The following is a 14,197-nucleotide window of genomic DNA, read 5'->3' on the forward strand; positions in this document are numbered from 1 at the left end:
AATGCAGATGAACGTCTGACACAAACACCTGATCAGGATCCCAAAAATGTTCAGGTTTTAAATTTTAAAAAAAAGTTTAAATGAACACTCATATTAAAAATGATCCCATGATATATAGAACCTTTTATCATTTAATGGATTTAGTTTTAATTAATTTTTAATTGTAACTAAATTTAATGAATTAAGATACTATATCATTAAAATAACCCCTTAAACATGAAACTATTATGCAATCATTTAAGACATTTCTCCTTATATAGGAACCCAGTTCTATACAGAACCAAACTGAAGATGAGCTGTTGCAAGAAATATGATCAAAACAGTTGATAACGGTTTCTATAATGTAAAAATAGTGTAAAAGCAACATATGCATGCCCTAAAAAAGCCATTAAAACGCAAACACAGCGCTTGCACTGCTGAGTGCACAGGTTTACGTAACAGGACGGAGAGGCCGGGGGTCTTACCGTGAGTCTGGGTATTTGGTGAGGGTCGCCAGGCTGCTGGTGTACATGTGTCCACCCACGTCGATGTGCACGGGTGCGTTGGCTTTGGTGAGCTGAGCCGGCAGAGGAATCCCCTGAGACGCCAGTGGAGAGACCGGAGACCGGGTCAGAGACAGGCGTGACATGCTTCTCCCTTCCTGGAAGCAGACAAACGGGAAAGCCATGGAGAAATGAGGATGCTGATGCTGCGTCTTCACGGTGTGTTAGTGTCTCTCCCACCTTGAGCGCCTGTGCCAGACTTATCAGATCATTTTCTCATCTGGCCCGTCGCATATTTAGCTTACAAATTATTGCCACGGCTCTAATGAAGTATGTTTGCATCCTTTCACTGGTGCAGCCCGAGGGCAGGATACAAGCATGTTTATTAACACTGCAGAGAGAGAGGGAGAGCGAGAGAGATACGCGAGGTGTTCGCCTCCGGGGATGGGAGAGAGGAGGGAAAAAACGGAAAGTTTCTAATTAAAGGTCGTGTTATGTTCTAGACGTGATATCCTCCGACACCTCAGCAACCAATCTGAACATTTGGGAAACGAGGGCATTGTGCGCGTTCACGTGGAATACCAGGAATCGCTGAGTTTGAGAATCACTCAACTTCCACTGGTACGATCTCCATGATGTTCATGATCTCCCCTCGCTGCCTCGAAACACTCTGTTAAGGCACTTTTTACTGTGTTTTCTCTGTGCACAACCGGACAATTTAATGCACAATTTGTAACTGTTCATGCACAATCTTAAATGACTCCTCTACTCCAGTCTCATATCTGTTCTAGCTCTTTTCGGAGCAATTTTGAAACTTTGGATTGTAGCGTCCTTTTATTACAGTGTTCCTTATTTTTTTGTGCAAAAGTCAGTTTGCATAAAAGCACCTGCTAAATGAATGCACTGGTGTGACGTTTTAACATGCATTTCACACTTACTAGTGTAAATGCTCTGGATAAATCCACAGATTACATGAGACTGACACTCAGGTTATGCACAAATCTCCAAATTCGAATCAAAGAGCATTCACACCCAAACATCAGCTCACTATTTTTTACTTCTGCATGAAAAAGCAAGTCTTTTATTTAACTTCAACCCTGTTCAAACGTAAAGGCTTGTTTGTACAAGTCAAAACTTTCACCTCACAATGATCCACATGGAAATACGACTTAACATATTCCAGTTGTCATAAAGAAAGACTGTTTCATTGTGAACCTGGAGTTCAAAAGGATTTTAACGACAAGTTCTTCCATGCATTGGCTCATTTGTGTGCCACCACGCAGTTATTTCACCCATACATGGTAAACAGAAGGCAGTTGTTCAGCTCTAGTGCTGGAGGCGATGCGCTGAAGGCAGACGCAGACTTTTCCAGGGTGTTGCCATCAAGCCCTGAGCACTAATGCTCATTTAATACATAAGCACGATGATACATTACAGATTCCGTTAAAAAAACACTTAAGACGTTTTGGCATATGAAGCTATCCCTCATCTCCATATAGCTACGGGCGTTGTAACCAAAAGCCCAGATATTAATGCCGAGGGAATACAATGGACCCCCCCCCCCTCCCCCCCCTCTCTCTCTCTCTCTCTCTCTCTCTCTCTCTCTCTCTCTCTCTCTCTGTGTGTGTGTGTGTGTTAATAGGAGGGACCAGGTAGAAGAGTAAAAGAATAGGCTAAAGTCACAGGAAAAGATGGTCAAGCTAAATGGTACAGAAGTATTCATGTTCATTCATGTCACACAAACTCATGTTCATGAGCCCAAAACACTCCATGACAGATCAGATGGTTTACAACTATACAAATACAACATATTAACAACCATTCTGTATACGCGTTAATATTGTTGACCTTCCTGCAATGTTCAGGGATATTAGTTTATGGCTATAAAACCTGAATTGGTTCCCAAAAATACTAAAATAGGAATCACGTGTTTGAGGAGAAATTAGATTGTAAACTTTTTAGGTCGTTGTACCAAAACCATCTTGACCACATTGAACTGGTATGGGTTGCTGATCGACTAGCTTGGACTATCTAGTTTAAGTCAAACTTTGGGACGTTTCCTCGGTTTTCCTGTCAAAATAAACACGCTTATTTTCAACGCGTAATGGCGGAATCTTTAAAACGCCTGTTGGAACAAACCGCAGACGTTCATGGAAAACGTTTAATGAAACTTACACATACAATGAAATCAACGAACGCAACGCTTTTCCTGAATGCTTTCTCCAGTTTCACTTCGGTGCCCTACGGGTTAAAACTTAAATTCGGATCATTTCACAACATGGCGTCTCTCTCACAGCGATAAAGCTTCAGGTATGAGCCATATCCTCCTAACAACACATATTCTCGCTGCCTAGGGGTGTTTAATAAGGTTAGAGAATCAGACAAGCTTGAAATATCTCACAAGACATGATGCGTAAATGCGTTTTGAGGACGCGTCGCGGTTACGCGGCGTTGCAGTCATTCTCGGTAAAACACAAAAGCACCATCACATTAACCATCTACTCTACATTGAGATAAGGTTTAATTGGAAATGGTACCGTTTCAAACATCCTAGGTGTCCGAATCGCGATCCGAGTCCGGTTCAATCTGCTCCCAGATGAAGGATTGCGTTGCTCGCTTGCAAGTTTCTATCCGATCAAGCTATTATCTTCCTGTCCGGATTGAAAACCTCGTCAAACTGCGTTAAAACACGCCATAGATGGCCGTGTGTGACTATACCGAGCAGCGCTTCAGTGGTCTGGACGCGTTCAGAGCTCGAGCGCAAACGCGCACAGGACTGTCTTACCTTCTCCAGGAGACCAGAGCTCTCCTTCCCCCTCTTGATCTTCTTATTTCTTAATATTTGCGTATATCAGCCTCGCCACTGTCTTTTTTGGCCACGCTGAATCTGCTGCTTTGCTTATGGGCAGAAGAAAGCCAATAATCCGTCTCTAAATCAGAGCAGAGCCGAAAGAAGAATTCTGGCTCCAGGCTGCGCAAACGCCTCTGGGGCCACAGGATTAGAGGACAATTAACTCAAACCCCAGCAGACTCATTGGAACAGATGCAAACCTGATATTCCCCCTCGATTATTTTGCTCTTTCCCAAAGTAAAAATAGCTGCCGAGGGTTTAAAGTTCAGCGTATAAAGGTTTACGCATCAGGCAAGTGTCACCGCGCCGTTCCTGAGACTTTGGAGAGGCAGAAAGGCTGATTTTAATCATTGTCATTTCGTCTGATGTAATATTCCCCCAGGCTCTTTCGCAAAGGCAACGCATTTTCCTTCCCTGAACGAGTAAAAGTCTCTCTAGCTAAAGCAGGAGGCGCACTGGAACTTGTTGATAAAGTGGCGATAAAAGACGCGTAGCTATTCTTTTTAACAAAGCAAATACTATCTGGACCTGGACGCGGTGCTCATGCATGCGGCGCGTTTCCCCGCACTACACTCTATTTGCTCTAATGTCTGCGAGAATTGTAATGGCAAATTTCCTGGAGGCCATTAAAAGCAAATGACGTCTGGACATCATTCACCGCGCGCCCTCGCAGTGTGCCCGCAGCCAAATGCGCCATTTCAATTATTGCGCACGGCTAGATGGAGATGTCTGTTCCAGGATCTCTCAGGGCAGACGCGCACAACGTCAGTCTAAACCCACACAAGCACAATCTTACACTTCTCGCGCTAGATTCTCATTTATTTAACAGCAGGCAAACAAATAAAGACAGTTGTGTTGGGCATCAGCGGCGCGCCGCGGCCCCGCTTTCCCCGCGCAGGTACTTGATTATTTATTTATCTGAATGTTTGTTTATTTGCGTGTAAATAAGTGTGAATTATTGATGTTGCGCTGAGACCTATAATTACTGTAGTCCTCACATGCAGGACTGAGGCTTTTCATGATGTTTGGCGCCCACCAGTGTCAGTTTGGACGAATGACAGGAAGACAATTTCAGAGTATATCATAGAAAAGATTAGTCTACATTGATTCATTTTATTACAGTAAAAGAATGGAGGAAAGACAAACAGAACATCACGATTTACAATAATTAGAATATATAGAATAAATCAAAATAATATAGAATTATTATAGCTAGTTTCAACAGGTCTCGAGTATAAAATTTGATCAAAAACACGACTGAATTCATATTGAGCTTTTGTGACAACGTGCCCCAATAACGACACATGTGGTCACACAACATGGGGTAGGTTGTCACAGTGGAACCTGCAAATATATATCAGAAATATTAAATAAAACAACTAGCACTGGTGTTTCCTGTATTAATAATAAAATATAATTATATTAATATATAACTATAACAGTAAAATAATGGAGGAAAGAAAAACAGAAAGATGGTTCATCCTGATTTCCAATAAGCAGACTGTATAGAATAACAAAGTAATATAGAATAATTATAGCTAATTTTCATTTTAAACACAAAAATAATTAACGTCTCAAGTACAAAAATACTATTGAACATTTACATAATATTACTGAACGGTTTGACAACATGCCCCAACAGCAACACTACATGGGGTAAGTTGTCACAATGGAACCTGCAAATATTTATCAGAAATATTAAAGCAAACAATACCTCTCAAACATCCTTCTTCCTTATTTTTGTGCTTACATTTTGTCTTGATTACACATCTTAATTTGATGTTCCTTTTATTTTGTAATGTTGCAGGTCAAAATATAATAACTTTGTTCTGAAGATGAATGTCAAATTGCATTCTGTACAATGTAACAAAATTGTTGTTTCTACTTAGTAAATGCTCATGCTGCCTTAAAATGTTACGTTTAGTCAACTTATAATGTGTTCTATTAAGTGACAACTTGGATATTTGAGTTCTCAAGTTAAATCAAGCATAGTTATTCCAAAACACTTTTTAAAGTTGTGACAGCTAATTGCAACAATAATTTTTTTTGTTTCCTGTATCAGACTGATCTCATGAAATGGCGTATGAATGACACGCCAATTCGTATTTCCATTTTTGGCGTGCTATCAACACGCATAATCACTTTTCAGCGTGTTTATCAACGCCGTTGACTTAACGTTACATCACTGTATATATATAAATATATGACCTACCCCAACCCCGTCCCTAAACCTATCCGTCACTGGGGTTAATACCATTTATGAGTCTTCCCCTACCATCATAGGAAAAAAAATATCGCTCCCCAGATGTAGATATACATTTTGCTTCGTTTCGCTCGGACATTTAACGGCGTACACATACACGCGGAATCACTCGGACATTTAATGGCGTAGACATACACGCGGAAGATGACGGTTCGTTTCGGCGTGGACATACACGCGGATAGCTAAAAATGCGTATAGATAACACGCCACTTGACTTGAAAGTGGCGTGTATGTTTACGCAAAGTCATGATGTCATGTTGCCTGTATTAATAATACAATACTATAATGCTTTAGCAGGACTTTTTTTTTATAGTGCTCATGGCAATAGTTTCATTGACCTGAATGGATAATCCTCTCTTAACATCTGAAATGCATAAAACAAGATTGTATTTCAAAACAACATGCTTAATTGATTAGAAAATAAGGCAACCTGAGCAATCCTGCAGGTATCAGACACACACTCCAGAAAGGAAACTCATCCTGGGGCCAGAACGTGTTTTCCTCAGGACTTGTGAACAGAGGATTTCTCCTTCATTAACACAACATGCCTGCAGTTCGCTCAGTTAAAGCAGTGTGCAGAAGTGCTGGAAGTTTAAAGATTTAAACAGCTTACAAAAGTCGCCCGGGGTGTTTTTGTTGCCATCAGTTAATTCCTTTAATTTATGTGTTTTACTGTCTGTGAGAAGCAGAAGTGGGTCAGATTCCCTGATGATACACACGGAGATTCGCTTGACAACTGACAGACATATCCAGAAAACATCCTTTCAACTGATGATGATGATGATGAAGAGTGTTTAATGGTCAAATAAAACAGTGACTCATTTTAACCTGATAAATATTGAAATAATAATAAGTATTAATAAGTCAAATTGCATTCTGTACAATGTAACACAATTGTTTTAAGTAAATGTTCATGCTGCCTTAAAATGTTACGTTTAGTCAACTTAAAATGTGTTGTATTAAGTGACAACTTGGATATTTGAGTTCTCAGCAAGTTAAATCAAGCAAAGTTATTCTAACACACATTTTTAAGTTGTGACAGCTAATCGCAACAATATTTTTTTTAGTTTCCTGTATTAATAATACAATATAATGCAGGATTTTTTTTTTATAGTGCTCATGATGATGAAGAGTGTTTAATGGGCAAATAAAACTGACTCATTTTAATCTGATAAATATTGAAATAATAATAATAAGACAAAATGCATTAATAATTAATAATGTAAATAAATAATGTTTATTTTAATCTTTGTTTACAAGACTGAAAGTTTTTTTGGCCTGGGACGGTAGTAAAACATCTTTGCGCAAGGCATTTAAAAATGAGCAAAAACATATGAAGAAACTGGTATGGGAAAAGTTTCTGACACACTTTATGTAAACTTCATATAACAAAAAAAAGTTGAAATCTAATCTGTACCCTTCAATGAAGAGTAAATGAAGACACATTTTAATGTTTTAAATATGGCAGGGTTTGGATTCGGCCACAAACTGTGTTATTAATACAAATGTACAGATACAGGTGAAACTCGAAAAATTTGAATATCGTGCAAAAGTTATTATTTTGATGATTATGGCTTACAGTTTATGAAAACCCCAAATTCAAAATCTCAGAAAATTAGAATATTACATGCAATCAATAAAAAAAAGGATTTTAAATATAGAAATGTCGGCCCTCTGAAAAGTATAATCATGCATATGTATATAGTTATATATACTAAATATATTATTTTCACCTATTAATCTGAATTACTGAAATACACAAACTGTTTTAAGATATTCTAATTTTTCGAGTTTCACCTGTATACATTATCTAGCATAATTCATATCAGGCATTTATCCTGGAAATAACATGTTTTTGTCAGTAAACTGAAGTCGGACTCCGCGTCTCATGAGAAGTTTGTCCTGTAATGTCCCGCTGAGGTTTGATCCGATGTTTAACAGACTCTCAGCCGGAGATCATCTCTAGAAGAAGAAATGATCTGTCTGTGTAACAGTAGTAATGACATGAACATCCATAAGCAGTGACACTTATTTCAGCATACTCCTTGTTTTATATGTGCAAGTCTTCAATTTCTGCTCCCTTAAAATGTCTGTATTTCACCGTTTTAACATTATAAAAGCTTTAACCCCTTTATTGGGCTCTTTATTTACTTGTGCCAAATATTAAAGTTTCAAGTGTTGATGTTGTTAAATTTGCCATTCATTTCTGGATTTTAAGCTGTGAAGATTAGAAATGTATTGATTTGCTTGATTCTATGCATTTGGCAGCTGATGTTATCCAGAGTGACTTACAATGTTTGTAAGCTTTTATTTCTGAAATACATTTTTAGAAAGTTATCTGAAAACAACGTGATGGACATTTTTTTTCTTGTTATTTTTTTTGACACTATTGAAATAGAAAATTTCTCAATCAGATGTTAAAAATATATAGAAACTGTTTTATGCAATTTGCTGCAAAACTCGTGCACATGTAATTCCTCTGTTGTGTGACTGTGAAACTTCTATGAAATGCAGTTCACCCAAAAATGATGAATTCTGTCATTCATAACTCGTCGTTCCAAACCCGTAACTTTCATTCATCTTCGAAACACAAATGAAGATCTTTTAATGAAATCTGAGAGCTTTCTGTCCCTCCATTGACAGCTACGCAACTACCAGTTTGACGCTTCAAAAAGATCATAAAGAGATTGTAAAACTAATCCATATGAATTGAGCGTTTTAGTCCAGATTTTCTGAAGAGACTCGATCACTTTATATGATGAACAGATTGAATTTATGCAGCATGAATTTAAATTTTTGGGTTTTTAATGTCATTCCAATTCAAATTTCAGTTCAGCTCACAATGTGTTGTGGCCAATTCAATTCAAATGCACACTTATGAATTATGAAGCAAATAAGGTAAATTCTGAATTTCACATTGCCGTTGTGTATTAAACTGAGTTGTTCCTCGGTGAATGCTTCTGTCATGAGAGCATCAGAAAGTCTTCTTGCGCATCTGCCTGTGATGAATCCATCGCTCCGGGCGAATGCACTGCCTATAAAAGCAATAAAAGCCAACAATGGCTTTTCAAAAATTAACGCAGCATCTCCACATTGATGAGGAAACACATCCAATCTTTGCTTTTGCCTTTCTTTAAATGTCACAGTGATGGATGCCATATTTTCAGCATGCCACAATCAACTGTTTTTTGATATTTTGAATAATGCTGCATTATTATCGCCAGCACAAGGAATAATCACTCAGATATGGGAATGCACATGGTGGTGGTGGGAGGGGCTGTATGTAAATGAGTGTGTATGCATTAATGCATGACCCTATAAGAATAAGAATCAGTCCTTCGGGCAGTAAAGCAGGTGTTGTTAATAGTCACGCCGGAAGCGATGAGCACAAACACACTGGGATATTTCCAGCTCTGCATTTCTGCGTCTCTTGTTATTATTTTACGGTTATCTGAGCCCAGTCAATGCCCTTCATGTTCTGCTGTGTGTCACTGTGAAATGGCTTTCATGGACGTCCTCTATATTTGTATGTCACACTATCAGAGAAATTATGCCGTGTTTGAGTTTATTGAGCAGGTATTTCCAGGTCTTATTAATGCGGGGACAGATGCGGCCCGTTATTACACACACTTTTTAATTAGCCAACAAGCGCTTCAGGACTCAGGGTGTGGAGGAAATACATGTGACTTAGTCATTACAACACTTTTATACCAGGAAGTCGCTTTTAAAATAAGCATCATGCAATTTTGTGGGAGTTTATATATACACATTTTTTCTCTCTAATGTCTTCCCAAAAGACGTGTTTATATATTTCAGTAGGAGGACCAATGATTACAGTGCATACAAATTCATGAACACACACACAAACGCGCGCGCGCACACACACACACACACACGCACACACACACACACACACACTAGAGCACTCACGCATGCACTCACACACACACACACACACACACACACACACACACACACACACACGCACGCACGCACGCACGCACACACACACTCCAGCACTCACGCATGCACTCACACACACACACACATACACACACGCACGCACGCACACACACGTACACACACACACACACACACACACACACACACACACACACACACACACACACACACACACACACACACCCGGCAGCTGCTGAGGATTTGAAATACAATTCCTCTATTATACGGAGGGGAAAAAGATTATTTGAAAATATATATAAAGTAATTCCTTGTTTCTGTGGTATTTCTACGATCTTACAGGAAGCCCATTTCCACCACATATGAAAAAAAACATGCTTTGACATGAAAAACATAAAAGTGATAATTATGACATACTAAGTCCTATTTACGAGATGAAAAGTCAAAGTTGAATTTTCAAAAATGGACACATTGTAATAATGACAAAGTTATATTTATGAGATAAAATGACTATTATGACAAGTCGATATTATGAGACAAACCTCAACAATTATGACAGAAAGTCAACATTATGACATACTATATTTATAAGATTATAAGTGATATTTATGACAGAAATTTATATATTTTGACTTTGAATATCATCATTATGATTTTCCACAGCATTTGTTCTTATGTGGTAGAAATGGGTTTTCATAAGGCAAATAATTCAGCACATGAACTGCACAAACTGTATTAATATTCAGAACAAAAGGTTAACCTGGTGGAGGAAATGGGTTTCAGTATTTCTGCTTTTATGTTATTGATCCTCGACGGCTCTTTCATAACTCAGGACTCTTTTCATTCCAGACGGGAATAAACCACATTAACTTTACAATTATCCTGATCTGTCAGTGGAATATCAGATCAATAACTGATAAAAAAAAAGGAGGTCAGACAAACTTCATATCTCTGGGTCTCTCTCTGTCTGTGGGCGTGTCTTTGATAACTGCTCTCTGATTGGCTGAGAGAGAGAGAGAGAGAGAGAGAGAGAGAGAGAGAGAGAGAGAGAGAGAGAGAGAGAGAGAGAGAGAGACCCTCAAAACTCACTAACAAATACCAATTTAGACGACAGAAGGGTTCTTTATTATCATCTGTGAATTATGAACCTTTAAGTATGCAAAAACAATGCATTCAAATTTAACTCTCTTCTGTATTTGATTTAATTATATTATTTAATTGACATGAAACGGAAGTTATTATAGTCTATTCTGCCATAGATTGTGACATATATCCGAGTGAATCGGCCTCTCGATATTTAAAATTGTAAAAAGCGGTCACATCTTCGTACAGCTTATAATTACAACTTGTACAACTCAGAGTAAGAAGTCACATGTTTTTTTTTTCTCTAAATTATAGTAATTATGACATGGCATACGCACAACATTTGATTTAGCACATGATTTTGTCCGTGGGAAATTGTTTGGATGGTTGTGGTTTGCTATTGGTTGATCTCATGTGAGTGACAGGTTGCCCCGCCCTCGTCATCAGAAAAGATGTTGCTGCAGTTATTCTGATTCAAGATTACAAGGTACATTAATTTAAACTAATAATGATGTGCACCGATAAATCATTTATAATAGACACTGCAATATTCCATAAAAAAATGATAATAGTCCATTTTGATTTCATGGTGACTTTAAGGCAGCAATTGAATGTTAGTTTTTAAGTAGGAGGACATTTCTTTACAGTGTGATTTCACATGATGGATCTTGTGACATCAGATTAATAACTTAATTTAATCATCAAGTGCCTCTTCTCCATGTTAAATATATTTTTCTTGTTCAGGTTTTGAGTCCAGTTCTTATAAACTCTTAGATCAAGACCAGTGTCAGCTTCCACTGTAATGTAATGAATGACCTCAGATTCACACGACAGTGCTGCCACCATGTGGTCACTGTTCATCATTACACCTTCACACTTCAGTCACGTGTGCACTACATGAGAAAAACTCTCAACATGAAGATAATAAATAATTGATACGTTACTGCATCTCACAGCACCATTAAAGCAAAGACATTCATATATGAAAAATATTGTTTGTGCAAAGATGCACACTATACAAAAGTTTGGGATTGGCAAGAATTTAAAATGCTTTGAAAGTCTCTTCTGCTCACCAAGGCTGCATAATATATAGCTTATATTTGATTTAAAAAAAAACAGTAAAATATTCTTACAATTTAAAATAACTTTTCTATTGTAACATATTATAAACTGTAATTTATTCCTGTGATCAAAGATGAATTTTCATCATTACTCCAGTCTTCAGTGTCACATGATCCTCCAGAAATCATTCTAATATGCTGCTCAAAAACATTTCTGATTATTTTCCATCGCTTAGTTTGTAAAATAAACAAAAATCATGTTTACAGTAGGCTTATGCACTTAATAATGGAAGTCTATGGTGCAGGATATTCATCGAGGAATTACAGTTTTTTACAGTCGCTAGGACACATTTCTCAAGTTCTCCAAACCAGCTTTCAGCTCGGCACAGCAGTTCATTTCACATTCAAAATGCACTAAAACTACCAAATCACTTCATACATGTCTCAAATCAACATATTCTTCCATCACACTAGCAAAGGTTGACAGCAACAAACACACTTTGTCACCCACAAAACAATGACCTAAAAAACACTAACAACAGGAGCATTATACAATGTTTTCTTCTGTAAAACAAGCACACCTCGCTACTGTTTACAATTCACTGCAATATATTTTACTGGAATGAATCAGACATGATGCAGTGCTTCAATATATTTTATGTCTTTTTTTTGTTGTTTTTTGCACAGACTAATTACAAAATACAAGAATTTGTACACACCAATCACCGATACAGATACAATAGGAATCAGCTGTGGTTGGTCCAATTGTCCAATTGTTTTTATAGCATTTCATTTTTAGATTCGAAATAGATTTCATTACAATATTACCGTAGAAATGTAGCAAATTGCTGTCATATTCCGTTTTGTATTATGATATTGTTTTGAACATAAGTTTAACAGTTTTGAAAACAGTATGTAAGCATGTGCAAATTGGCCTGTAAGTACACAGAGTTTTGGCGGTTGTTGTGTCGAAGTGAGAAAAGAATTAATGTAATTTGAAAGATGTAGTCATTGAATGCATTTTGTGCCAAAGCGATGATAAATGATCCATAGTTTATCCCACATATACTTCTGTTGTGCTCACTGTGTGAAGAGTGAAGAAAAAGTGACCTAAGTATTGAGAAATGTGTTCTAGCGACTGTAAAAAACTGTAAAGCAGGATGTGGAGCATAAAGAGAATTTTAATAATTCATCTCTAGAGGCCTATGTGTTATTTCAGCTGCAAAGTGTCTAAATCACACTTAGCAGTTTTGCAACTATTGTCAACTATAAACTATTTTTTTCTTGTTTTTAATCACACAGCTGTGCTAAAGTTCTCTTTAGGTTATATAAACAAAACCCCAATAATAACCTGCAGAGAACGTTCTAATAACCTCTAGGGAATGTTCTGGCAACGTTCTTTTTAGGTTTACAAAAGAACCAATAGAGAACGTTCCAAAAACGTGAATGGTTTGAAGACGGAGAGTAAATAATCCAATTAGTACATGTGTTTACATCGAAGACTCGTTCATATGCGAGACGTGTGTCTGTCCTCAGGATCTGATATGTGATTTAGCTACTTACAGATTCAAGATGAGATCATTTGAAGCAGATGCTGTGAAATCAGTCAGTGTGTTATGGCGTTCAGTAAAACCTCATCCAACATGATTTACTGTCTCCACAGTGAGAGACGATTGACCTTTAAACAACATGAAACGGCATTCGTGTCACGTGACACATAATCCTCAATGACAATGAGAGAGAGAGAGAGAGAGAGAGAGAGAGAGAGAGAGAGAGAGAGAGAGAGAACAAAACACATATGGATGGGATTTTGGGACTTGAGTTTATCCTGATTTTAAAAGCAAAATTTATGATATAGCAGGGCTGGCAACTTTTGAGTTTAGCTTGGCGTGAGACTACTCCAACGGGGGGGGGGGGGGGGTCTGCACACGCAAGGTCTCTCGCTCGCTTACCTCTGCCGTGCGCGCGGTTTGGAGCACAATATCTTTACTCTAGATTACGGGATATTTAACTAATTTGCGGTATAACTAGTCGATCGCGAGTGGCTCAACAGGTAGATATATAGATAAACTCATCTTTCAGGCATTTTACCTACCGGGTTGACACTTAAGCGTGAGAAATCGGGGGTGTGGCGTGAGAGCGTGAGAATTGGGTCAATTGCGTGTGTCTCACGCTCAATGCGTGAGAGTTGGCAGCCCTGGATATAGTGAGATTAAGATGTGTCGGTGTGGTGAAGGTAAAGGTGTGGTGGCTCATTACTGCCACAATCACATTATTTCCCATTCAATTATGTCATAATAATGAGAGTTAAAGGTGGGGTCGGCAATTTTCATGGAGGCTAGCTATAGCAGCTAGCTCCAAAAGAGCTAGCTTATGAGCATCTCCAAAGACACGCCTCCAAAACACATAAACACGTACAGCAGGGAGCAAACAAAAGATTCACAATAGATGGCGTTAACTACCTCATGTCTCAAAACACATAACATTAAAATAATAATGAACAAAAACAACTTAAAGAGTACTGACCTGTATCACC

General features: G+C 38.0%; 1 protein-coding gene across 4 annotated transcripts in view; it reads right to left on the reverse strand.

Annotated features, from left to right (window-relative positions):
* kctd15b (potassium channel tetramerization domain containing 15b) overlaps window positions 1-13,295 on the reverse strand; it is a 41,992-nt gene extending 28,697 nt beyond the window's left edge. The window contains exons 1-2 of one of the 4 annotated variants that reach the window (XM_077194699.1): window positions 13,225-13,295; window positions 465-640 (exon numbers count right to left, since the gene is read on the reverse strand). In XM_077194699.1, coding sequence (XP_077050814.1) covers window positions 465-628 — 164 coding nt within the window. In that variant the 5' untranslated portion in view covers window positions 629-640; window positions 13,225-13,295. Of the gene's footprint in view, window positions 1-464; window positions 641-2,657; window positions 2,734-3,019; window positions 4,063-13,224 lie in introns of those variants that run through there. The other 3 variants (XM_077194697.1, XM_077194698.1, XM_077194700.1) reach the window with 3 other exon arrangements.
* Between the last annotated feature and the right edge of the window lie 902 nt (window positions 13,296-14,197).

This window comes from Siphateles boraxobius, unplaced genomic scaffold (genome assembly GCF_051911475.1).
Source record: "Siphateles boraxobius isolate OS27281-9 unplaced genomic scaffold, OSU_SipBor_1 32, whole genome shotgun sequence".
Classification (NCBI taxonomy): Eukaryota; Metazoa; Chordata; class Actinopteri; order Cypriniformes; family Leuciscidae; genus Siphateles; species Siphateles boraxobius.